We start from the raw sequence: 27,556 nt of genomic DNA, 5'->3' as shown, positions 1-27,556 counted from the left end.
GCATACATGCAGACTTCCTGATCCCTAAAGTCAAAATTAATCTCTCCCTCCTCCATGGAGCTACTGTACTTTCTCTGAACCTCTGCTTTATATAGAGTTCATTGTGTACAAAACAGTTATAAAGCCTGGCTCAGCTGAGAGTTTTTTTGTAGGCAAGGGGAGTATCTTTATCTTTCTATCTACCACACATATTTTAGATGTTTGGGAAAATGTTTGCTGAATGCAAATTTCCTTGCAAATAGAATACTGTCTTGGTCGGGGTTTTCATTATATTTTACCTGGACTTGGACAATTAAAGCAGTATTCTGGTTGGTCAGTCTCCTCAACCTCTAGTCTTGGCTCCTTCCAGCTTATTTTCCATGCTACTACCACAATGATCCCTCTAAGACAAAATGCTAATCATGTCACTTTCCAATTTTAAACCTTTTATATTGTTTTCCACCATCTAAAGAACAAAGTCCAGTTTCTAAGTATGCCATACAAGGCCCATCTTGATTGGCCCCAGTTTACTCCTCTAATACTTCCTACCATAATTCCTGCAGATATGTGTCCCTGTATATATAAGTTCCCACATATTTCAGGATATCAAATTCTCACCAATCCCTTTGCATGGACAGTCTGCATCCTGCACCCCCCCCCCCCAAATTCTAATATCCCATTTTAATGCCTCATCTCAGAGGAGGTATAATATGGCAGTTAAGTCAAATATATGTGTTTAAATCCTGGACTGTCCATTGCTTGGAGAGTAATCCTGGGTAAGTTAAACTTTGCAAACACAACTGAAGAAAGATTAGAAAGTTGTCTAGCTTCACCATTCTTCCCCTACTCTTTGCAAAACCACTCTGTTCCTATACTTTGGTGAGCAACTTTGACATTTGTGTAAAATATAAATCTAAGAGCCAATATTAGAATCTAAGCTCTAGGTTCCTTGCAGGTAGATGTGATTAGTTAAGTTCCAGATTGAAAAACAGACAAGCCTTAACCTTTGTTTTCTTCTAGCTCCTTAGTCACTATATACTAAAATGTGAAGTAATAATACATACAAATTTTAAATCCTTGCTTACAGTAGTGGTCTATCTCAGCAAGGATGTACATATAACATTTTCATATACTGCTTGCCTCATATATATTTGGTTAAATATCTGTTCAGATCTTTTGTCCATTCTTTAAATTGGTTTGTTTTCTTAGTGTTGAGTTTTCAGAATTCTTTCTACATTCTGGATACAAATCTCTTATTAGATGTGTAATTTGCAAATACTGCTTCCTACTCTGTGGCTTGTCTTTTCATTCCTTAAAAGCAACCTCTGCAGAGCCAAAGTTTTTTTAATTTTGATGATGTTCATTTATCAGTGGACTTCATATTTTTTTGTGCCTAAAAGCTCATTAGCATAACCAAGTTCGTAAAGATTTTCTCCTATGTTTTCTTTTAGAAGCTTAATAGTCTTACTTTTAGGTTTATGAACCATTAGAAGTTAATTTTTGTAGAAAGAGGTAGGTGTTAATGTTCAATTTTTTGCACACAGACTCTCAGTTACTCTAACATTACTTGTTAAAAGATTATAATTTCTCAAACTATCTTTGTACTTTTGTCAAAAAACAGTTGATTATATCTGTGTAGGTGTGGGTCTATTTCTGGGCGCTTTATTCTCTTCTATTGATCTCTCTCTCTATCCAGTAACCATCTATTTCTTCCCTCTCTATGATTTAATAGGTATATAATGCTGTAGATTTTTGTAAATGGCATATACTTAAGTATACTCAGTTCAAGGTATCATAGCTTCAAATAAGGATTGCTTTCTGTTCTAAGACTTAGAAACAGAAATGCAGCAACAATAAAGAGTAAACTTAAACAGAACCTGACTAATGTGAAGCAGAAAAAGAATGCAGTAATATTCTAAGGCGAGGCAACTACTCTGCCTTGAAACTGAGTTTTCAACCTCAAAGAGCCCAAATGAGGTGAATCTCTTTTGCATAATCTATTTCCAAGTCAAATTTATAGCTCTGGGGCAGGGGGTGGTAATTGTTTGCATTTTATTTTAACCTGGTTTAGGTGCCAGGTCTTCATCTAAAATTCAGCAACTACAGTGTTTTAAAAAAGAACAATTCAAAGATATATACAGTATCAACTTATAAACATTCTTCAAATGCTACTTTAAAAACTTTTAGCAAGAACAAACTGAAAGTCATCTTCTCATACATTCTTTTATGCTTTTTGGGGGGGATAAGCAGTATTTCATCAGTGTTTTATGAAAATTATTTTGAGTTAATAGAAGCATTTGTAACTGTAAAAGGCTCTCTATTATCTTAAGAGTCCAAGAATTAAGGTAATGCAGATATCCTTCCATCTTACCGCCACAGCACCAACGACCTAAAGGGGTAATGCTATAGTCTCACCATGTTTAGGGTGTAACCCTCCTCTGGAGGCTAGGCTCTTAAGTGTTTAATTTTTGCTACAGGCCGTGTTTACTGTAACAGGTGTTAAGTCCCTTTATTGTTCCTTAAAACTGTTGCTACTCACTGGCACAGCTTAGAAGCAAAAGTAGTTTAGTTAGAATAAAGGACTCTCTCTCACTTTGTCTTTCTAGAATGGAGTAACCTTGTCTTCGGCAAACATCTGAACTTAGCCTTGGGAAAGACAAATAATCTAGATCCAGACTTGATTTTTAAACTATGTACCTTTATTTACCTATGTTCCCAACATACAGGAAAAGGTTAAGCAATATGCATATTTTCCTCACTAATTCATTCAATACAAAAATGATGAGCAAAACCTTTAAATATCTACTTAAATGTAAACACATTTTGTTCCAAAATTCTTTCCATACTATACAACATATGCTAAAACAATAAAATGAAGAAAATATAATTTTTAAAACTTCACTGGACTACTGATAAATCCTACCTGAGAATATAATAATGAGCATAAAGCCAAAAAATTAAGGCTGGAGAATAACTTCGCAATATTATCTTGGCTTTCAATTTCTGGGCCACTCTCCAGCAGCATCAGGACTAGACATTGTTACCTTCTATCACACTAAATGTCCTTCCACAGGTCGGCTATATATCTAGGCGACTGAGCAAGTATATACACTACAACTAAAACTGAGTCTTACCATACAGCAGCAGGACATAAAATACAAGGGCTATAACACTCTAGTCTTTGTATGAGGCTTACACTGTATCTTTCTAAACTCTCTGAAGCCAAGCCAGGGGGTTTTCTTCTTAATTCCCTTTAACAAAGACTGTCTTTAAGATTATTTTAAGTTATCATCAATATTGTGAACAAATAAGCATATCCAGAAATTTTCCATTGATTTATAATGATTAATAAGTCTAAAAAAGTAAATGCTTATCTAAAAGGAAGAAAAATTGGTAGGAAGTCATTATACAATTTTCATAGTTAAGAAAACATTCTTTTTCACAGAATCCAGAAAATCAAATATACAGCAAAGGACAAATCTACCTTCCTGTCTGTTGACTGTGTGTTTGTGTGCATGTGCATGTGTGTAAACTGAAAATACAAATTAGAGAGAAAAGATTTTGTTCATAAGCTTATATGCCAATTAATATCTGCCTGTGACCATAAGAAAAGTACTTTTCAGTAAGAACAGAAATCTACCCATTATCATATAACAAATTTGAGACTGTTTAAACAAAATAATTCTTTAAAGAAGCACCTAAATCAACACTATAATTTTTAAAACAGAAAAGCAAACTACTTGACATGACAAAATTAGCAATTAGCAATACCAGGAAAATGTATTAAGAATCTTTAAAATAAAAACTTGAGTAGAATAATGATAAATCAAATACAAAATTAGATTAAAAATCTAGTAAGCCACTGACATACCTAAAAATAATAATGGAAATCCTATTTAAGGTTTAACACTCATATAGGTACATTTAAATAGTAAACACATCGAAATCAACATGAATGCACAAATATACTGAATGAACTAATACACATGGTATAGCAGTATCTTAACAATAAAAACTAAGGAGAGAAGAGAGATAAAATATTACTAATGTATCAAAGTTGGCAAAAAGGTAGGAAAGAATTGTAATGAATTCTGTAAGATTCCTCTTCAAAGTAGATCATTACTAAATAGTTTATATTGTGTCTACTTTTAAAAAGACAAGCTTAAATAAAGGCAAAGATTTGATAAAGTGAACAAAATAGAACAAAATCTACTCAGATTAATATTGATGAAATATTATGGCAAAAGTTCTTTAAAGAATTATAGAACTTGTAGAAAACTGATTTTGGCTGGGAGAAGAGACCCTCTCACTTTGTCTCCCTAGAAAAGAGTGACCTTGTCTTCTGCAAACATCTGAGCCTAGCTTTGAAGACAGGTATCTGGATCCTAACTTAATTTTTAACTTCATTTATCTTTATTCACCTAATGCTCCCAACATATAGGAAAAGGCTAAGTAACGTGTATTTTCATCACTCATTATCTGGCTACACAAACTATGAGCCAATCACATCCTAGCACTACTGATGAATTTTTTGTTTGTTTGGTGTATTTATTTTTTGAAGGGTGTGGATCCTAGCAGATGCATTTTGTAAAAGCCAAACAAATTTTAAAAGTTTGCCTTGGTTATTTGTATATATGCCCCTGATAGGCATGGAGGGAATTATTTTAAATAATGTGGTCTGAAAAGACAACGTTTGAGGAAGAAACTGCATGAAGAGAAGGAATGGTTACTAAGATTATTTTAGAGAAGACACTTTGAAGTTGAGGTAACCCAAAGTTACCTGAAGGTAACTGAAAAAGGCCTGAAAAAGAATGGGGTTTGCATGTCCATGAAACAGCAAGAAGGACAGACAATATGCAGCATTTGAAGTGAACCATAAGAGTAAGGTGGATAATAGCTTGGCCAAAGTGTATGAAAAAGAGGATGGTGTGCGGACCACAGCATAGAGTAAAGGGGTTGCCTCTGCCAGACGCGTATGAATTCAGATGCAGATGGGTACGCTGTTGGTGGGAAAATGAGGAATTTCTCTCACCACTTCTGTTTTCATAATAAAATAAGGAACAAGGTGATCAGCCAAAAGTAGAAGAGCAGTGAAGATGTTGGGTGTTATTAATTAATACGATTCTCTTCCAGGAATAACATGAAAACCAACTAAGAAAGCTATTAAAAATAATGGAACAGCTATTCATTTCCTCTCTGTCTACATGCCCACCATAGAGAACTTACCCTACTCATAACCCTGCAAGAAACAGCCTTACTGTATCAGTTAGGTTTAGGTTCTGTTGCACTTAATAGAAACTCCAACTAATGTGGCTTAAATAACTTGAATGTTATTTTATCCCACATTGAACAACTCTAGATAGGCAATCTGAGCTAGAATTGTGGCTCCATGAGGTCTTCAAAGACCCAGGCTCTTTCTTTTTTTCTTTTTTTTTTTTTTTTAAAGATTTTATTCATTTCATTTGACAGACAGAGATCACAAGTAGGCAGAGAGGCAGGCAGAGAGAGAGGAGGAAGCAGGCTCCCTGCCAAGCAGAGAGCCCGATGCGGGGCTCGATCCCAGGACCCTGGGATCATGACCTGAGCTGAAAGCAGAGGCTTTAACCCACTGAGCCACCCAGGCGCCCCGACCCAGGCTCTTTCAACCTCTCTATTCCACCAAGGCTAGCCCCTTCCTTCTTTGCTTTAGAAAAGACTTCCTGAAAGTCTGATATGCTTCTGTTTCCTCTCATTGCCAGAATTTGGTCACGAGGCCTTGCCTTGCTACAAAGGAGTATGGTGAATATCTTTTAATGAGGCAGTCATGAGTCCAGCTAGATCTCTGGGTTCTCATTACTAAATAAGAAGGGAAGTGGATGGTGAAGGGACAAGCCACCTCTGTCACACCTACACATCTCATGGCTTTCCCAGAGCCCCTCCACCATCACTGTCCTCCCCAATGACATATATGGATAGCTAACCCAAGCCAAGCCAGTAAGATTCTCTCTCTGGAGAGTCAGGCTGTGGGACATAGAAATTAAGTTAATTTACTTCTGTAGGACTGAACTGCAAGAGATACTAGACTAGAACCCTACAGAGAAAATACAAGACTGTAGAAAATAACAGAACAAATGAACAAAGAAAAGGAGAGTTGAGGCTGCAGAAGGAGAGAAAATATAAGTTCATGTCAGGGCTTCCGTTCATATCAGGGTTGATGCAATTCTTTTATCTGGATTCTGTGCAACTCCTCTATTCCTTTATGCAGAAATGCCTTCAATTAATATGTAAAATCCCTTTATAGAAAAACGTGAGTTTTTTTGGAGTAGGTTTCTATTCACTACAACTGAAGGATCCTTAAGATACCTAATAAGAAAGTTATGATTTGATTGATGTTCTGTGCATATGAAGTGTTTCTGCATTTTCTGTGAAACTCGTGGAAGATCATTGTGTTCTTCTCTACCCCTTATGGAAAGATAGGTAAGATAGAATTTCCTTGAGAATTTTATGCTTTTAAAAAGTATGTGATAATTACAAAGTGATATTCTTCTTTTTAAAATTCAGATAATGGCAATTAAGTAATGTTCATTATGTCTTTTTTTTTGTCCTGTCCACCAGGAAGATGCTGACTAAATTCATTACAAAGTCACGGGTATTTACAGCAATTCCTGGTTAAATCACAAAGCCTGGAGATTACATTATTGTTTCTAAGCAATCACTGCTCCTCCTTGGGAAAGGTTTACACTTCACCATACCAGGCTTGGCCACATCACTTGCTCTCACCAGTGAAATGCCGAAGTGATGGATGCCATGTCTAAGCAGAAACTTTAAGAGCTAGCATATGATTCCATTGTCACTCTTTTCCTTTTGCTGTGCCTCTCAGCAAGAAGTTTCTCCTTCATTCTGGGCCCATGAATATAAGTGATGGTGAGTTTATCCACAGATCTTACCAGGATGTAGCCAGAACTAGAGAACAAACATTAGTTTTAACCCACTAAGATATGGGGATTGTTTGTTACCATAGCATAACCTAACTTAAGCTGCCTAATAAAGGAAGCAATTCAGTATGTTTATATGCAGGGCACTGAAGAGTATCAGGAAGGACTAAAAGGATGAACATGTCTGAAGGGAGCACTAGAAACACCCAGAACTCCTATCCCAATGCTTATCACCACTATTCAGCCAAGTTATCTAAGCCAGAAACCTAGGCATCATCTGGAGTATATCTTTTTTCTTCCGGTCTCCTATATCCAAATCTGTTATCTTTATTATCTCTAAATCCATTCCCATAGATACTGCTTTAGGGAATTAGACCCTTATTATCTCTCCCTTCGATGAATGTAATAATCTACTAATGTGTCTTTCTGTTTTGGTCTCTTTCCTCCAATCCATTCCCTACACTCATATAGAATAATATTTCTAACATGATGTCATACCTTTGCTAGAAACATCCCATGTGAGAGTTTCACGTTAGCTAGATACTGTGAGCTGGCCCTGACCAACCAACGGCTGTAGAGAGGGGTCAGACCACTGCAGGTTCAAGTACCAGACTTGCCACTTTCTACACACATAAGTCTAGTTTTCTTCACTTTAAAAATGAGAATCATAATATAGGCTATATCTTGTAGCTTTGTTATGGAGGTTAAATTAGAGAAATAAATTGAGTTGGCAAAGTGGTCACACTGTAGAACAAGGAATAACAACAGCTGTCTGGCTACAGCACCTAGGAATACCTCACAGTCCTTATCTGTTCATACAACTGTCTCCCTTTACTAGATACTAAGCAACTTTTAAAGAAACTCAGACCTAGTAATCTGAGCATCCTATAACCTAGCACAGTGCCTGGTACAAAGGAAGAACTTATTGTGCATAAGCGAAACCATACCTGAAAGGTGGTAAAATCCCTGAACAATTAGGGGGGAAAGGATCCAGAGAGAAAACTAGAGAAAGAAAAAATAGAATCACTAATTATAGGGATGCCTGGGTGGCTCAGTCGGTTAAGCAGCTGCCTTCAGCTCAGGTCATGATCCCAGGGTTCTGAGATCGAGTCCCGCATCAGGCTCCTTGCTCAGCAGGGAGCCTGCTTCTCTGCCTCTGCCTGCCACGCTGCCTGCTTGTGTGCTCTCTCTTTCTCTCTCTCTCTCTCTAATAAATAAATAAATAAAATCTTTAAAAAAAAAAAAGAATCACTAATTATAAATCTCTCTCAGGCCCATGTGTAACTTCAAGTGCTTTTAACTTTGTGTTAAACAAATATCTTTGCATCTTGAGAGGCCTCTTTGTTCTGTATTTTATCCAAATTATACCTGCCAATTTATTTTTTTAAAGATTTTATTTATTTATTTGAGAGAGAGAGAGAGAGAGCGAGCGTGCGTGCAAGTGGGGGGGGGTAGAGGGGTAAGGAGAGGAAGAGGAAAAGAATCTTGGAAAAGGAGGAGGAAAAGAATCTTGGAATAGCATGGAGCCCAACGCAGGGCTCAACCTCAGGACCTGAGATCGTGACCTCAGCCCAAGTCAAGAGTCAGACACTTAACCGAATGAGCCACCCAGGCACCCCATACTTGCCAATTTAATTTATAGGCGAGCTAAAATTAATACACATACCTTCCTCATACACAAGGAAAGCAGGAAAGCAATGAATTTCAAAACTCAATACAACTAGATTTCCAGGGTAGAGAACACTTCCTCAGATGCTTGAATAATTTAAAGACTGTTTTTTGCACATAATCTCAATACTGCATTTCAAATGTACATTGCATTCTCCAAAAACAACTTATACTACCAGATCAATGGAATATAACTCTCAAGAGTAATAGAAGTCAATACATTCTAAAGAAATGCAAATACCTCTTCCCCATTTTGACAAGAGAATTTTCCTCACGTGTGCATATCACTGCTTCCTGTCTGCCATTTGAAATCTAATTGTAAAAACAGTAGGGTGGTTGTATTTCTGAAGTATATAACTGAAGTTCAAGGATTTTTTTCCTTTTACTTTGAAGGTGAGTCCCTGGATGTGGATTAAGGTTCTCAGTGAACCAACTGGGCATTTTATTTATTTTTTTTTTTAAGATTTATTTATTTATTTGACAGAGAGAGAGAGAGCACAAGCAGGCAGAAGAGCAGGGGGAGGGAAAGGCAGAAGCAGACTCCCTGCCAAGTAGGGAGCCTGACACAGGACTCGATCCCAGGACCCTGGTATCATGAACTGAGCTGAAGGCAGATGCTTAACAACTGAGTCACCCAGGGGCCCCACAACTGGGAATTTTAAAAGTGTTTTTTTTTATTTCGAATAGCCCAAGAAACACTTTTGTTCAGAATATCCAAAAATCCTTGCTATAAAGACCCAAACATAAGAAAAATGGAAGCTTGCCAGAAATGCCAAATGATGGTATGATTTATATTATAATTGTTACTATTCCAAAATTTAAATGAAATAGGTAAAGGCAGTAAAATAAACCATCTAGTCTACACTGGGGGATTATACAACACTAAAGGACTAGACTTCATGCTAAAATGTTACTTCTTTCCAATAGTGCCTCCAAATGGTTTATCTTATTAGCATTAGGGTATAACTTATGAAATTGCTAACTGTTCTTGATCTACAAAAATGGCAATTTTACATTCAACTCTTTTTGACTTGGTATTTTTATCTTTTCCAGAAATACATATTGCCTACTTAACATCCTTAATAATTTGCATGCATGCATGTCTCTTAGAGTATTTGACATGATGAATTGTAATTAATTGTTTATAACCTCATTTTTATATTGTTTGCAGAAAGAAATAATGTCTCCTTTATTTCTGTGTTCCTGGAGTTTAGTACTGTCTGGCACTGTATGTTGAGAATAGGATGACTGCTTAGGAAAGAACATACAAAAACATAAAATCAAGCTCTAGTATAAGTTACCATGCGAAATTTCATTAAAATTAGGATGGCTCCAAAGCTTAGTACCTGCTGATAAACCCAAATATTTCCTGAAAATACAATATTTGGACCACTACTACTCCATACCAAAGAAATAACTGCAAATTTTCTTTATTCGGAGTCCAGTTACCCACTATATAGGCCTCACATTTCTTTCTCTTCCTCCTTCCTACCATCTGCTTCCGTACGTCTTGGAGGAAAGGAAGGTAAAAGGAAGACAAAATGCTCTCAATGGTTAATGTACTCCTTGCTTGAAAATGTTCTAATGAGAGGAAGAGGGGAACTTTTGCAGATGATGATTCTAATGGTTCATACAGCATTGTTAAAATATCTGTGGATTTCAATCTTTTTTACTATATTATCTTTTAAAATTTGTACTACAATTTAAAAATGCACACTATCTTTTAAATTTTTTAGAAGATTTTTTATTAATTTTTGTGTCAGAGAGAGAGCACACAAGCAGAGGGAGCAGTAGGCAGAGGGAGAAACAGGCTTCTCTCTGAGTAAGGACCCCGATGCAGGACTGAATCCCAGGACCCTGAGCCAAAGGCAGACCCTTAACCACATGAACCACCAAGGTGTCCCACTATCTTCTAAATTTTTGAAATGTAAATATTGTATTATCTTTTTGAATCTGTACTTCCTATGTCTGATCATATTAAGACTAACAGATTCCCCAAGGCTGAGAGAAAGGTTACAAATGTTTTCAAGGACAGAAATCCTGGGAAGTAAGAAATTCTAGTAACATGCCAAACCTGACAAAGAGACCCTTGAGAGACAACAATTGGTAACATCTAATTTGGGTGTTCACCCAGGCCTCCGAGAGTATACTCAGGAGGTATTTATGACTACATTTTCCCTTGCTTCATAATCTAAAATTCAATCCAATACATCAGATTTTTTTAAAAGATTTTATTTATTTATTTATTTGACACAGCAAGAGAGAAAGAGACAGGGAGAGAGGGAACACAAGCAGGGGGAGTGGGAGAGGATAAAACGGGCTTCCTGCTGAGCAGAGAGCCCAATGCGGAGCTCGATCCCAGGACCCCAGGATCATGACCTGAGCTGAAGGCAGCCACTTAACGACTGAACCACCCAGGCGCCCCAATTCATCAGATCTTTAATCTCAATTTCAACTTCAATATCCATATCTAAATTCCTGGTGCTATCATAATAATGATATTTCATATTCAGTCAGCTAACATAGATCGTAACTAAAACACAAATTCCACTTAATTTTACCAAATAAGAGAGTCATTTTATGAAGGTCAGCAAATATGATGGATAAACAGAACATAGCTGATCAAACTGGAACCTGTTCAAACACCAAAGCTAATACCGTTCCAGTTAACCTTGAAACATTTTTATCAAATGTTTGATGATTATAATTTGAGGGTATGTTAGTAATTTTTTTATTTATATTTCAATTTGATGAAAATAATTTAGAAGAGTAATCACACCACAATTACATTTGATAGAAATGACACAAAGACCGAATTTCCGTAACGATTATAATCACCACAACAAACCATTGATTTCTAACTATTTGGTCTGCTTGTTACATCTGATTTTACTCTTTGGTCGTTTATTATAAATCAATACACAGATGTTAAAAAACAGGGCAGACAACTCAATTTGGTTTACAGAATGAACTCACAGCAGTTGAGCTCCACCTACAGGCAAAAATAATTCTTTATAATCAATTTTAAAATAGGATTTTCCAAAAGACAAGCTCCAAATAATCCCAAACTTACAATTAACTTTGAGTGCACATTAGAATAACCTGGGGTGCTTTCTTCTTCTTTTTTTTTTTTTTTTAATTTTTTTATTTTTTCAGCATAACAGTATTCATTATTTTTGCACCACACCCAGTGCTCCATGCAATCCGTGCCCTCTACAATACCCACCACCTGGTGCCCCCAACCTCCCACCCCCCACCCCTTCAAAATTCTCAGATCGTTTTTCAGAGTCCATAGTCTCTCATGGTTCACCTCCCTGGGGTGCTTTCTTAAACTTATGACCCATTCCACAAATTCTGACTGACTTAGTCTGGGGTGGAGCATGTTCTCCGGTGATATAAATGTACAGAAAAGTCAAAGACATTGATCTAAGTCTTTAGCAGCACATATCTTTTAAAAACATCAGAAATACTCAAGTGTCATAGTTTAGTTCTTATAAAATTATTTGAGTCCCACTATGCTGACCATTTTATGTTTTTCAAAGATTAAAACTCAATTTAGTTGATGTAAGTGTCCTATATCACTGTTAGACCGCAAAAATTATCTGAAGTGACAGCATGATTTTTAAAATCTACCTTTACATTATTCTGTGCCTCAGAAGTAATCAAGGGAGTATGTGTGTGATGGGGAGTAGAGTCTTTTTTTTTTTAATTTAATTTTTTCAGTGTTCCAAGATTCATTGTTTATGCACCATACCCAGTGCTCCATGCAATATGTGCCCTCCTTTAATACCTACCACCAGGCTCACCTAAACCCCCATCACCCCCCTCCAAAACCCTCAGTCTGTTTCTCAGAGACCATAGTCTCTCATGGTTCGTCTCCCCCCACCCCATTCACTTTTCCTTTCCTTCTCCTAATGTCTTCCATGTTATTCCTTATGCTCCACAAGTAAGTGAAACTATATGATAACTGACTCTCTTTGCTTAACTTATTTCACTCAGCATAATGTCCTGCAGTCCCGTCCATGTTGATACAAAAGTTGGGTATTCATCCTTTCTGATGGAGGCATAATACTCCATTGTATATATGAACAATATCTTCCTTATCCATTCGTCTGTCCAAGGGCATTTTGACTCTTTCCAGAGTTTGGCGATTATGGCCATTGCTGCTATGAACACTGGGGTACATATGGCCCTTCTTTTCACTACATTTGTATCTTTGGGGTAAATACCTACTAGTGCAATTGCAGGGTCATAGGGTAGCTCTATTTTTAATTTCTTAAGGAATCTCCACACTGTTTTCCAAAGTGGCTGTACCCAACTTGCATTCCTACCAACAGTGTAAGAGGGTTCCCCTTTCTCCACATCCTCTCCAACGCATGATGTTTACTGTCTTGTTAATTTTGGCCAATCTAACTGGTGTAAGGTGGTATCTCAATGTAGTTTTATTTAAATCTCCCTGATGGCTAATGATGATGAGCATTTTTTCATGTGTCTGTTAGTATGTTCTACTTTAGAGAAATGTCTGTTCATGTCTTCTGCCCATTTTTGATGTGATTATCTGTTTTGTTTTGGTTTGTTTTTTTTTTTTTTTTTTTTTTGGTGTTGAGTCTGAGGAGTTCTTTATAGATCTTGGATATCAGCCCTTTGTCTGTAGTGTCATTTGTGAATATCTGCTCCCATTCCATGGGTTGCCTCTTTTTTGTTGTTGTTGACTGTTTCAAGCTTCTGATCTTGAGCAAGTCCCAAAAGTTCATTTTCGCTTTTGTTTCCTTTGCCTTTGGAGACATATCTTGAAAGAAGTTGCTGTGGCTGATGTCGAAGAGGTTACTGCCTATGTTCTCCTCTAGGATTATGATAGATTCCTGCCTCACGTTGAGGTCTTTTATCTATTTCAAGTTTATCTTTGTGTATGGTGTAAGAGAATGATCAAGTTTCATTCTTCTATACATAGCTGTCCAATTTTCCCAGCACGATTTATTGAAGAGACTGTCTTATATTCCACTGGATATTTTTTCCTGCTTTGTCAAAGATTATTTGACCACAGAGTGGACTCTCTACTCTGTTTCACTGGTCTATGTTTCTGTTTTTGTGCCAGTACCATGCTGTCTTGGTGATCACAGCTTTGTAGTATAGCTTGAAATCAGGCAACATGATGCCCCCAGTTTTGTTTTTCTTTTTCAGCATTTCCTTAGCAATTTGGGGTCTTTTCTGGTTCCATACAAATTTTAGGATTGTTTGTTCCAGCACTTTGAAAAAGGCCAGTGGAATTTTGATTGGGATGGCATTGAAAGTATAGTTTGCTCTAGTATAGACATTTTAACAATGTTTACTCTTCCAATTCATGAGCATGGAATGCTTTTCCATCTTTTTGTGTCTTCTTCAATTTCTTTCATGAGTGTTCTGTAGTTCCTTGAGTACAAATCCTTTACCTCTTTGGTTAGGTTTATTCTCAGGTATCTTATGGTTCTTGGTGCTATAGTAAATGGAATCGATTCTCTAATTTCCCTTTCTGTGTTTTCATTGTTAGTGTATAAGAAAGCAACTGATTTCTGTGCATTGATTTTGTATCCTGCCACATTACTGAACTGCTATATGAGTTCTAGTAGTTTGGGAGTAGTGTCTTTTGGGTTTTCCATATAAAGTATCATGTCATCTGCAAAGAGAGAGAGTTTGACTTCTTCTTTGCCAGTTAGAATACCTTCTATTTCTTTTTGTTTTCTGATTGCTGTTGCTAGGACTTCTAGTACTATGTTGAACAACAGTGGTGAGAGTGTGCATCCTTGTGGTGTTCCTGATCTCAAAGGGAAGGCTGTCAGCTTTTCCCCATTGAGAATGATATTCCCTGTGGGTTTTTCATAGATAGATTTTATGAAGTTGAGGAATGTTTCCTCTATCCCTATAATCTGAAGAGTTTAATCAGGAACGGATGCTGTATTTTGTCAAATGCTTTTTCTGCATCAATCGAGAGGACCATGTGGTTTTTCTGTCTTTGCTTATTGATTTGTTCTATCACACTGATTGATTTGTGAATGTTGAACCACCCTTGCATCCCAGGGATGCATCCCATGGTGGATAATCTTTTTAATGTACTGTTGGATCCTATCAGCTAGGATCTTACTGAGAATCTTGGCATCCATATTCATTAGGGATATTGGTCTGAAATTCTTTTTGATGGGATCTTTGCCTGGTTTGGGGATCAGGGTAATGCTGACTTCATAGAAAGAGTCTGAAGTTTTCCTTCTGTTTCTATTTTTGAAACAGCTTCAGGAGAATAGGTATTATTTCTGCTTTGAATGTTTGGTAGAATTCCCCAGGAAATCCATCAGGTCCTGGGCTCTTGATTTTTGGGAGGTTTTTGATCACTGCTTCAATCTCGTTGCTAGATATTGGTCTATTCAGGTTATCGATTTCTTCCTGTTTCAGTCTTGGAAGTTTATAGGTTTCCAGGAATGCATCCATTTCTTCTAGTTTGCTTAACTTATTGGCATATAACTGTTGATAGTAATTTCTGATATTGTTTCTATTTCCATGGTGTTAGTCATGATCTCTCCCCTTTCATTCATAATTTTATTAATTTCAGTCCTCTCTCTTTTCTTTTCAATTAGTTCGGCCAGTGTTTTATCAATCTTACTGATTCTTTCAAAGAACCAGCTTCTAGTTTTGTTAATGTGTTTACTGTATCTCTAGTTTCTAACTCATTGATCTCTGCTCTAATTTTGGTTAGAGGGTAGTAGAGTTCTTAACCCTGGAGGGACATTAGTATATCTGGGGAGATTTTACAAAGTATTGTTGCCCTAAACTAGTATCTGTTCTTACAAGTTAGAAAAGCAGTTACTCTTAGAGGGCGAGGGGAGTGAGATGGGCAAGAGGGAGATTTCTGGGTGATAGAATTTTCTGTTTCTTGATCTGGATGATGGGTATGAGTATATATGGTTTGTAAAAATTTAGCAAGCTGTATAATTATGATATGTGCACTGTGAAATAGAGCTAAGACAAATATATTCTGTATGTATAACATACTTTAATTAAAAGCTAAAAAGTTAAAGAGGAGGATGTGTCCAGGTTTTCCTTCAGACCAAATGATTCAGAATCTGTGGAGATGGGGCCTAGCTATCAGTATTTCTTTGAATGTTCCCCCAGGGAATCTAACAGAAAGTTGGGAATGAAAAACCATTCCTCTAATATCCTCCATCACAGATATATTTATTCATTTATTAATCTACTCATACAAACTTTAAGGACCATCTACTTACTATACTATACTCAGAGGATGTAAAGATAAAAAGGACACAGGGCACCTGGGTGGCTTAGTCAGTTAAGCGTCTGCCTTCGGCTCAGGCCATGATCCCAAGGTTCTGGGATTGAGCCCCACGTCAGGCTCCCTGCTCGGTGGGGAGTCTGCTTCTCCCTGTCGCTCTCACCCTCACCTGCTCGTTCTCTCTCTCAAATAAATAAAAACTTTTTTAAAAGAAAAGATAAAAAAGGATATAATCTCTGAAGAAATTTAATCTAGGCAAGGGATAGATAGGTAAACCAGTAAATCCCATATGATAAATACAAGCAAGTTACTTACAAGATCTAGAGGTGAAAGTGATTTGTTAAAGAAAAATTCAATCATTTTGATGTTGTTCATTCTTTTATACAAATATTTGGGTACCTATGATGTTTGGCCATGGAAAAACACAAACAAATGGTACAATTTCTGCCTTCGAGAAAGTTAACTTCAAGAAAAGTACGGAATAAGGGTACATAAGGAAGGAAATAAAGGTATAAGCTAACATCATACTATCAAAGACATGTAAGAAAGGTGTAATATGGGGGCGCCTGGGTGGCGCCCTTTGTCTGCCTTTGGCTCAGGTCATGATCTCAGGGTCCTGGGATCAAGTCCCGCATCAGGCTCCCAGCTCCTCAGGAAGACTGCTTCTCCGTCTCCCTCTCCCCCTGCTTGTATTCCCTCTCTCGCTGTGTCTATCTCTCTGTGTCAAATAAATAAATAAAATCTTAAAAATAAAATAAAATAAAATCTCCTTAAAAAAAAAAAAGGTGTAATATGTATACTCTAAGGAGTCAGAGATGGTACTACCAAGTTGCTGACCTTGGAGGTAAGATGATATATAAACTTGAACTAGTCCAGTAACAGGGGAATTAAAAATTAGTATTCTAGAAGAGTGTTTCTCAAAAGTTAGTATGCATACAGATCAGCTGGGATTCTTGTAAAATGCAGATTGATTCCTCAAGTGTGGGACAGAGCCTGAAACTCAGTATTTCTAAATATTTCCCAAGTGATACTAATGTTACTAGTCTACAGATCCCAATTTAAGTAGCAAAGTTCTGCAACAAAATGGGTTTCAAGAGACAAGAGATAAAAAATGCCCAATATTCCACAGCAGAGACACCAAGAAAAACAAAAATTGCAAAGCAGCCATTAGATTTGCCAATTAGAAGGCCTTAGTGAGAGTATTTTCAGTGGAATGATGAGGGAGAATCTAACTGATGGGTATTTATAAATAAATAGGAAGTAATAAGGTGGGAACAGGAAATAAAATGGAATAGTTTTGTTTGTTTTCACTCTTGAATGCTGGGAGAGGTTTAAGTCTATTCATAAGCTGACGGAAAGGAACCAGTAAAGAGAGAAAACTAAAGATGGGAAAGAGGGTGGAATCACTTTGGGTAGAGAGATTCCTTTCCCTTTGCAGCAGAGGAGAAGGAACTAAGGATTGGTCTCAAAGGGGCAGGGAGGGGAAAAGAAAAGAATAAGTGGAAGGAGTTACTCTTATTTCACAGTGCAGGAAGCCAGGTGTAGTATTGGAAATTGTTATTAAAGCCAATAAGACAGCAGAATTGAGGAATTAAGCACTTAAACATAACAATTATTTGTTTCATCTATTAAAAACTAAAAATGGGGGCATCTGGGTGACTCAGTTGGTTGAGCATCTGACTCTTGGTTTCGGCTCAGGTCATGATCTCAGGGTTTTGAGATAGAGCCCTGCGTCAGGCTCCGTGCTCAGCTGGGAGTCTGTTTGAGATTCATACTCTCCCTCTCCCTCTGCACCACCTCCCCATACATGTGGTCTTTCTCTCTCTCTAAATATAAATAAATCTTTTTAAAAAACCTGAAAATATATTTTTTGTCACATTATAAACCTAATCTTTAAAAAATTCATAGCTCTTAACAATCAGAAAATGCATACCTTGAATGAGAGAGAGAAATATGTAATGTTGTATATGTAATCTGACTTAAAGTTACTGAGCTGATGTGATGTATAAGTGCTAAAATATTGTCAATAGTGGCCCAAAGGTAATCTACTATATTTAATTACTATTTCTGAATATAGAAGTTTATACTATCAGTGGGAATTTCTGGGAATTACTTTTCTGGTTACATAAAGAAAAAATTAAGGGAGTGAAGCAATGAAAACATGGAAATGTTTTTTTAAGTTTTTCTTTTTTTTAAAGTTTTTCTATATGAAACAGAAATAGAGAAAAAGAATATTGTTTATATTAATTACATCTATTTTATCAACAGATGTGTATAATCCAAAAAAAATTTGTTTTAAGATTTTACTTATTTATTTGAGAGAGAAAGAACTAGTTGTGTAGGAAGGACAGAAGGAGAGGGATAAGGAGAAGCAGACACCCTGCTGAACGGGGAGCCCGACAAAGCACTCAATCCCAGGACCCTGAGGTCATGACTCTGAGATACTTAACTGACAGAGCCACCCAGGTGCCCCGAAAACATTTTATAAAGCAATATTATTTAGGGGCACCTAGGTGGCCCATTCAGTCAGTTAAGCATCTGCCTTTGGCTTAGGTCGTGATCCCAGAGTCCTGGGATCGAGCCCCACATCAGGCTCCTTGTTGAGCAGAGAGTCTGTTTCTCGCTCTCATTCTCTCTCTGTCGGCATGCTCTCTCTCTCTCTCTCTCTCAAATAAATAATAAAAATAAGATAGTTAAAGCAGTATTATCTAAATGTATACCATACAACTTTTCAATTAAACTGAACTTTAGGAGTCACAAAACTCAACAACTCTTTATCATCACACATTTGCTGACATTTCTTTCATGATACCACTGAGATTAGGAGAGGTATATAGTATGAATCAGACTTGAAAAGATATTTAAGAATGTTTTCAGGCCCACATACTTTCATAAGCAATTTTGACAAATTTTACTCACCTAAATCTGAGGACTTCTCTTTTCATTCTATAGAACACTCTGTTCACTTCAAAGCCTTCCACATGTAACTAATATGTTGTTTACCCCATATATGAGAATTTACAGTGGCTTTTAAAGAAGAGATTATAAAGAAATGAAGTAGAATTTGACTCAGGGGACCACTGCTATAAGTACTTTAAAACTGGTCTATTTTGGGACGCCTGGGTGGCTCAGTGGGTTAAAGCCTCTGCCTTCGGCCCAGGTCATGATCCCGGAGTCCTGGGATCGAGCCCCGCATCGGGCTCTCTGCTCAGCGGGGAGCCTGCTTCCCCCTCTCTCTCTGCCTGCCTCTCTGCCTACTTGTGATCTCTTGTCTGTCAAATAAATAAATAAAATCTTTAAAAAAAAAAAAAATTGGTCTATTTTAGGCCTCCAAATAGGCTAACACACAAATGGCATACATACCAAACATTATGAAAATAGTGCTTAAAAAAATAAGTTGAATAGAGGACTTCATACTAATTTAAAGTGAAGTCTAAAAAAGACAAACTGACACCTGTCAGACGCACAGTAATTGACTCACCTGCGGCTAACTGATTTCTTCACGTCTCCCTCTCCAGATGACTTAACATTTCCACCTGCGTCCTTTTTTAACTTTTTTGCAATTCGTTCTCTCATCAGATTCTTCTCATCACCATCAATATATTCATCATGCTCTGCACCTTCATATTCTCCATCCTGTAGAAATTGAAGTGGAATATTTGCCAGGCATCCCATTTCCCCTTAAACTTCCAGAGATCCATCCCAGACTCTTGTCATTGCATTCTATCTAGGCCAGTTTTGTTTTTTGTTTTCTTTTGTCTTGAATTAGTAGGGGCTTGAACAATCTGTTCCAGGTGGGAATACTCCTGGGGTCTACTCTAGGCCAACTATGTACGTATGGGATACCCAAATAAGGGGTGTTTGCTCACTGAACCCATAGCCCTTCTGTGCAACAAGGGCTGTACTCCCTCTGTATCACCCAGGATATTGTGTCTATCTATATTCCTGTTCTTTCCCAGTGGGAAATGTGGCTTCTGCAGGCAGTTGGCCAGTATACTGACCTCAACTAGAGATTAATTCCAGTAGAATCAGGAGGTGGAGAAGCTGAGATTTCTTCCTATAATCTTAATTATACTGCCTACTCCTCTTCTCGGAATCCTCCAGTGGATCCCCAAATCACTTACAACCCTATACATTCTATACTTCCTGGACATAATTTCCCACAACTCCAGGCCAGCAACACCATTTTTCTAGGGAAAAATGTAGGATATAATCATAAGAATCACCAGTTAGAGCTGGTGTTCTTTCTATCTTGAAACACTCATATTCCATGTATCTGCATTGCCTGCCCTCTCATCACCTTCAAGTTTTTTTTTATCGCTTTAATACCTAATACAACTAATAAAGAAAGATCAACATAGTCTTGAAAGAGGATCTTCAGAATTGTGTATATAAAGGAATACTATAAATAACTAATCGAAGCATTTTCCCATACACCATGTAGGATACCCATGCATCAACATTTAAACTTTTAACATAATAAAATAAAATCAATGACATCTGAATTTTGAGTATTCAGGTAGTGAGAGGGAGAAAAAACAGGTTAGAAATTCATAAACATGTAAGATTTCAATTTTGTAGGGAAATACACACAGATCTACACATATGCTTGGAAGGAAATATTCCAATCAAAATAAATGATTTACTTCTCAGATTTTTAATTTTTTTTCAAAAATTTAAATATATAGGGGCGCCTGGGTGGCTCAGTGGGTTAAAGCCTCTGCCTTCAGCTCAGGTCATGGTCCCAGGGTTCTGGGATCGAGCCCCTTATGGGGCTCTCTGCTCCGCAGGGAGCCTGCTTCCTCCTCTCTCTCTGCCTGCCTCTCTGCCTACTTGTGATTTCTCTCTGTCAAATAAATAAATAAAATCTTTAAAAAAAATTTTTTTTAAATATATAATTATAAATGTAACATATACTACCTTTTAAGAAAAATACTAAATTTTTATAAACATCTTGAATTTTCTATTAATTGTTCAAACTACATACTAAAGTTAATACTTACATTGGTTGAATCTCCTACTGCATCATCTTTTTCACTACAAAAGGAATGAAAACAGGAAAATTTTAGCCTCAAAGTGAAACTACTAAAATTATTCAAATTCTAGGATTATTCAAAATTTGAAACACTTTGTTAGGATTAATAGTTCAAAGACCTATCTCAACATAGGAATTTCAGAATGGAATTGTAGAACAAATAGAAACATTCTACAAGAGAGTCATTTTTACAAATAGAATAAGAACAATGCTCCATGAGCACACATATGAATTAACTAGAATTAATGGGAAAAAAAGCAAACAACAACCAACGGTGCTGCTTTTATGAACAAAGGGCTGCAGTGAACAATTTTTTCCATCAGCTTGATGTACTCTGGCAGAAAAAAACAAATCCTTCAAATACAAGGATATTAAAAAAGATTTTTTTTTTACATAGAATCTTTGAAAACAAGCTAAACTCAATGCAATAGTATTTTAATCCCCTTTGAGACACTGACCCAATATATCATGTGCAATTGTATTTAACAGAAGACATCTCTTCTCCAAGAGAAGCAACAGAGATAGACATTTCCTGATAACTACCAAAATGTATAAGAAAGAACTACTCAATGGACTGGTCTAAAATGTGGTGACTTCTTCACAAAACGTTTCAACTCTGCCCTGTTTACCTATGGTACCAACAGGCACAAAAATGCTTTAAGGAAAAAGCTAACAAAGTAATTTTGAATTAAATATTAAACTTTTAAAGCACACTGTTTCCTACTCAAACTATACCAAGATGTAAGTTAAGCAATTAATTTTAAATTTAATTAGCCCAGAAGAAATAGATAGCAAGATGAAATGAAAGGAGCCAGAATGCTTCCCTCCATTATGCTAGAAGCTCTGTTACCTCCATCACCAAAATGCTTTCGTTATTTGTCTGAGTTTAAAAAAATTGCACTTAAGAGAACTGACCAGGGCGCTGGGTGGCTTAGTCAGTTAAGTGTCTGACTCTTGATTTTTGCTCAGGCTGTGATCTCAGGGTTGTGAGACTGAGCCCTGGGCTCTGCCCTCAGTGGGGAGTATGCTTGAGATTCTTCGCCCTCTCCCTCTACCACTCCCAACACCCATGGCACACACTCTCGCTCAAATAAATAAATTTTTTTAAAAAAGAGAGAGCAAATTGACTTTTTTCTTACAAAGGCTGCAAGAAAAAATCTGAGCCAGAGAATCATTTAGAATCACACTTGTAGCATACTAACCTTCCAACAGCTGGAACAGAACTGAGATGGGGATCATCCTTAAGCAAGTCATGGCTACTTTTGCTTTTTCCCTTCATGCTCTAGGGAAAAATGTAGGATATAATCATAAGAAGAAATAAGTTTTCCAAAAGAACAAGTTAACACATTTACATAAAATCTAGTACTGTTATAATATGGCTAGCAAAAGATACATGTTCCTGAAATTTTCAATATAAATTAAAGCTTTATAAATAAGAAGCTAACTCTCACACTGATTGAAAATACTTTTTTGGGGTGCCTGGGTGGCTCAGTAGGTTAAAGCTTCTGCCTTTGGATCGGGTCATGATCCCAGAGTCCTGGGATTGAGCCCGCATCGGGCTCTGCTCGGCAGGGAGCCTGCTTCCTCCTCTCTCTCTCTCTCTGCCTGCCTCTCTGCCTACTTGTGATCTCTCTGTCAAATAAAATAAATAAAATCTTTAAAAAAATATTTTTTCTTCCTAAAAGTGATAAATCCTTCAAAATAAGTTTATTGATTACTATTTCCGAACACTATGATTGGTATGCTTTAGATGTATGTATGATTTACATACAGCTAAACTAATTCTTTGACCCAGATAGTAAAACTTAGAAGACAGTTCACAAGAGTAATTTGAAATAAATGCACACAATTGTTTTTCAAACACATGGGCTATGCTGCACAGAATTACATGTATACATGTATTCTGCTTCTCTGAAGAATCCTATTACATTCTTTGACCTGAAGCACAGACAGAAAAACTTAGAAACAAACAGATCTTATAGGCCACTTAATCTAGTCTCCCACCCAATGCAGGAATCTCCTTGACATCACTGCTAACTAGTCAGCCAGTGTTTTCAACACCTGAAAGGAGCTTTTCCTTAGACATACACACAAATCACTCCTTTTCAAATGTTTTCTAAAGTTGGACAGTTCTCTCTGTAATTTGAGACAAAAAAAAAAAAAAATCTATGTGTAATTTCCAACCATCCAACCAATCTTAGTTCTACCTTCTAGAACTACAGAGAGCTTAGTTTAAATACAAAGAGACTGGTAGGTATAATAATAGCCCCCTAAAGATGTCCACGTCCTAGTTCTCAAAACCTGTTACTATGTTACCTTACATGGCAAAAGGGACTTTGGAGATAAATTAAGGATTCTGAGATGAGGAGACTATCCTGGATTGTCAGAGTATATCCAGTGTTATCACAAAAGTCCTTACAAGTAAAAGAGGGAGGCAGGAGAGTCTGTTTCATAAAGATAAAGCATGAGAAAGATGCTATGGTCTATTGTTAGCTTTGAAGATGGAAGAAGGGGCCATAAGCCAAGGAATGCAAATGAGCTCTAGAAGTTGGAAAAGTTAAGGGAAGAGATTCTCCCCAGAGCCTCCAGAAGGAAGGCAGCCCCGCCAATACCCCAATATGAAGCCAAGTGAAACCTGCTTTGGACTTCTGACCTCCAGAACTGTAACATATTAAATTTGTTTTGCTTCAGGCCACTAAATTATGGTAATTAGTTATAGCAGAAATATGAGACAAACATAAATATATTAACATCTTTTTAAAATTACTTAAACAATTAGAAAGATTAAGTTTAATACAATTTAATGAGGCAGAAACAGTTTATAAATTAGACTGTTCAACACTTCTTACAACCTCTGTGCAAAAGGCCTAGTGGCACTCTTCATGCCATGTCTACCACTACCTCTCCCACCAATCCTAACCTCCTGGGAAAGCTTAATTTCTTGGACTAAACAAGAATATGACAAAATATTCTTACTTTATTTTCAAAAGCAGTGTATTTGTCTATCAATATAACTTTTTTGGAGTGAGAAAAAAGCCTTCTTATAACTTGGGATTTGAGGTAAAAATGTTGGCATATCTTGCAGTGAGAGAAATACTATGTGTATCACTGTAAATGTGGCACAACTTAATCAGTATTTTTAAATCTAGCTCTTGCAATACTTTTATAATGGACCTACCATTTAACCTGCCTCATGAAAACTACTTGTCTGATTGTAAGCTCTCACTTGAAAAATATTTTCTGACATCTGTTTTTAAGTTATATACAAAGATTCAGGAGTAACCTTTAAACCAGTGGAGACATTTGAATAAAACTATCATTTAAGAAGCAAAATGAAAGGAGGGATCTTCCATAAAAACTTTTCGAATGTCTGAAGCCTAGGATCATATTTTTACTTAGCTTTTATTTCTCCAAAGTATACCCAGTTCCTCAAGCATTCTCCATGTGGAGTGATTCTTGGCTTTATCACCGTCCTCCTCATGATCCTCCCTTCCTCTGAATGCATCTAGTTTGTCAGTTTCTTTCTTTCTTGCCCTTTCTCCCTCTCCCTCTTTCTCTTTCCTTTTCTTTGTCAGTATCCTTCTTAAATGTGTTCTGAACTGAACAAAATGCTATAAACGTGACCACCCAAAATGCAAAGAATGTTAAATTTCTTATTCCAAAGACCTTACTCTTAATAATTCAACTAGGGCTTACAGGCTATTAAGTCTTATACCTATTCAGCTGATTGCATTAAACTCAAGTATAGAATTTACATGTACTCCTATTACACTTTAACTGACTAGTTCAAATAATCATGCACAGGTTGACAACAAAGCACTCTTTGGGCAGAAGTATTCAATCTGATATAAATCCATCTGACTATACTATCTCCCAGATCACATTTCCTCATGTTGTCCACAAGACTATGATGAGAGACTCTGACAATGTACTCTCTGGAACTCAAAATATGTTATTATGGCATCATTCTATCATGCAATCCTATCAAAAAGGAAATTAAGTCAGTCTGGCAAGTCACTTAACCAGAGTCTCAGTTTCCTCACCTATAAAGCAAGGAAGTTGGACTAGATCCCTTTGAGCTATAAAATTCTATTCTTCTAAAAGAGATTTTATCAGGTAGTAGAAAGATACTGAAATAAATAAGGAAGGAAAGCTAACCCATGTGGGAGAGGTACCTTGTCATGAATAAACGAGTGGGGTGAAGTAGTGTCTGTAATCCCACACTGATAATCCATAAACCAGAGGGCACCCTATCTTATTTCTCCTTTCACATAAAGCAAAGCCCCAATTCAGACTTTACCAATTATTAACTTGTGATGTTAGACAGGTTCTGGAATAAAGCTTAACGTACTGTGGAGTCACTGAAAAAAGAAACTTGGTAAGCAAATGAATAATGAAACAAATTATTTTTAAGACCTCTACAAATCTTTAATTTCATGCAAGCCCTGAAGCTGAAAATTGTTCTTAGTCTTTGTAAAAGATACTTACTTGACTTTGGTTCTAGTTATTATATATGTTTAAAACAATAAGGCTAACTTTTAAGAAAGTATCTATTAGTCATACTTTTCCAATATTCAGGCTAGTGTTCCTTTTTCTTACCAAGGTTTCATTTTACTCCAAAGGTAAAATGTATTAGAAGGGTTCTTAAAGTCTGAATAACAGTACAAAAGGAAAATAAATAAACTGTACTTCCATTGTGATTCACTCTAAAATTCATCTCATGCCCTCTAGAGAAATTTCCTTTCCTCTAAGCCAATAAACTTCAATGACTTTTTTTTTTATCATTGATCTATTTTTCTCAAGCTAAACGTATTCATTCCATTATATAAACAGACAAAACAGGTGAATTCTGTAAGCCAAAAACTCTGTACAAAGTGCCAAGATGCATTCACATGTAGAGAAGAATGGGTTTGTTGGGGGATCATGATATACAGGTGTACCCCAGTGCTCTTAAATGCTGCTCAAGCTACTATCCAGGACCCAGTGGGAGTGCTCATTCCTGAAGAACACTCAGGCAATTGTGCTGAGTTAAGGCTTCCAACCCCAGAAAGCTAAACTGTTGGTAAAGTTTTTTGCCAACCCTCTAGACTGCTTTAGCACCTTCTGTCTAATAATCATAATCATACCAGAGATTGATATTCTTCAGCTTTCTGAGAATCAAATATAAATTATAACATAGAATATACTGCTTAAGATGTTTAACTTTCAAAAACATTTTCTGAGATTGCATATTGAATCAAAGTAATGACTATCCACATCCTTATTTCACAACTCTAAATGGTTCCTGGTATTTTCATGCTACAAAGAAGAAAGTTGAGGCTCAGAGAGCCTAAGTTTTACAAAGTCACAGAGTATCAGTGAAAAGTGAAGAGCCAGTATCAGTGTGTATGATCCCAAATCCATGTCTTTCTGCTCCAACACACTGCCCCTCAAAGATGGCACAGTTTACCAACAGAGAGCTCACAGCCTAGGACTCTACACACTTAATAGGGCAGAAAGAAAAGGGTATAATGTTTTAGTATACATTGAGAACACAGTCATGTTTCTTGTGTAATAAAACAAAATGGATATTTTTAAAAGGAAAATGTAAGCATTACAAGCCAGGCAACCGTTAGATAAGAAAAAGGAATGATTAAGAAACGACATTTGGAAAAGATGATATTTTATGTGTTGAAAATAAATACGACTTTGACATCCAGAATGGGACAGGACACTTCATGCAGGGAAAAGAACATGAACAAAGACATACAGAAAGGAAAACAAAAAACATATATACAGAACAGCAAATAGTTCAGATCTGCTAACACAGTGTTTCCTACCTTTCCCTGATAAGAATTCCAAGGAATTCATTGAAAGTATAGCTTCCAAAAAAAAAAAAAAAAAAAAAGTATAGCTTCCCAGGCTCCTCCCTTGGAGATTCTAATTCCATAGGTCTGAGGAGGGTGTAGGGATTTAATTTTTAATTTTTAAAAGTGTTGGACCTGACATTTCTGTGGTTTTTAAGTGGTATAAGAAGTATTTAACTAAAGGGCAGAGTTGGTAATGGGGAGTCACGGCCTTATTTCTATAGTCAACAAAAAGCAACTGTGGTATCTTTTTTTTTTTTTAAGATTTTATTTATTTTATTATTTGACAGGGAGAGATCACAAGTAGGCAGAGAGGCAGGCAGAGAGAGAAGGGAAAGCAGGCTCCCTCCCAAGCAGGGCTCGATCCCAGGACCCAGAGATCATGACCCAAGCCGAAGGCAGAGGCTTAACCCACTGAGCCACCCAGGCGCCCCGCAACTGTATACCTTAATGAGGTTTTAGGAAGACTGTTCTGATGGTAATGAGTGGAAGGGAAAGAAAAGCAAGGAGATGGGAGACAAGTCTGTAGACTAGAGCAGCAACCAGGCCTAGAAATAAAGGCTTGAATGAGGGTAGTAGCAAAATAAATTAAAAGGAAAAAATAGATTTGAGATATGTCATGGATGAAAAATTGGTAGGACAGTGCAACAAATTGGTTTTGCAGAGAAAGAATAAGAAAAAAGTCAGGATCTAAAATTCTTCTCTAGAGAATACTGATATCAGGGAGTAGAAAACGAAGTCACAAAACAGAAAAGTCTGGGAAACAAAGATAATGAATTAAGCCTTGGCCAGGACTTGGGTTACTAGTGAGATATTTAAACATAGAGAGATGGCCAATAGGCAGCTGGAGAAAAGA

General features: G+C 36.8%; 1 protein-coding gene across 2 annotated transcripts in view; it reads right to left on the bottom strand.

Moving 5' to 3' along the window:
- Window positions 1–27,556, bottom strand: part of CWC27 (CWC27 spliceosome associated cyclophilin) — a 196,688-nt gene that overhangs the window by 145,501 nt on the left and 23,631 nt on the right. For both annotated transcript variants that reach the window (XM_047728916.1, XM_047728915.1), the window contains exons 8-10: window positions 22,057–22,136; window positions 20,823–20,856; window positions 19,301–19,455 (exon numbers count right to left, since the gene is read on the bottom strand). In XM_047728916.1, coding sequence (XP_047584872.1) covers window positions 19,301–19,455; window positions 20,823–20,856; window positions 22,057–22,136 — 269 coding nt within the window. The remainder of the gene's footprint in view (window positions 1–19,300; window positions 19,456–20,822; window positions 20,857–22,056; window positions 22,137–27,556) is intronic.

Source organism: Lutra lutra, chromosome 5, assembly GCF_902655055.1.
Source record: "Lutra lutra chromosome 5, mLutLut1.2, whole genome shotgun sequence".
Lineage (NCBI taxonomy): Eukaryota > Metazoa > Chordata > Mammalia > Carnivora > Mustelidae > Lutra > Lutra lutra.
The sequence above is the reverse complement of the archived record's forward strand: the minus strand, read 5'-3'. Positions and strand labels throughout refer to the sequence as shown.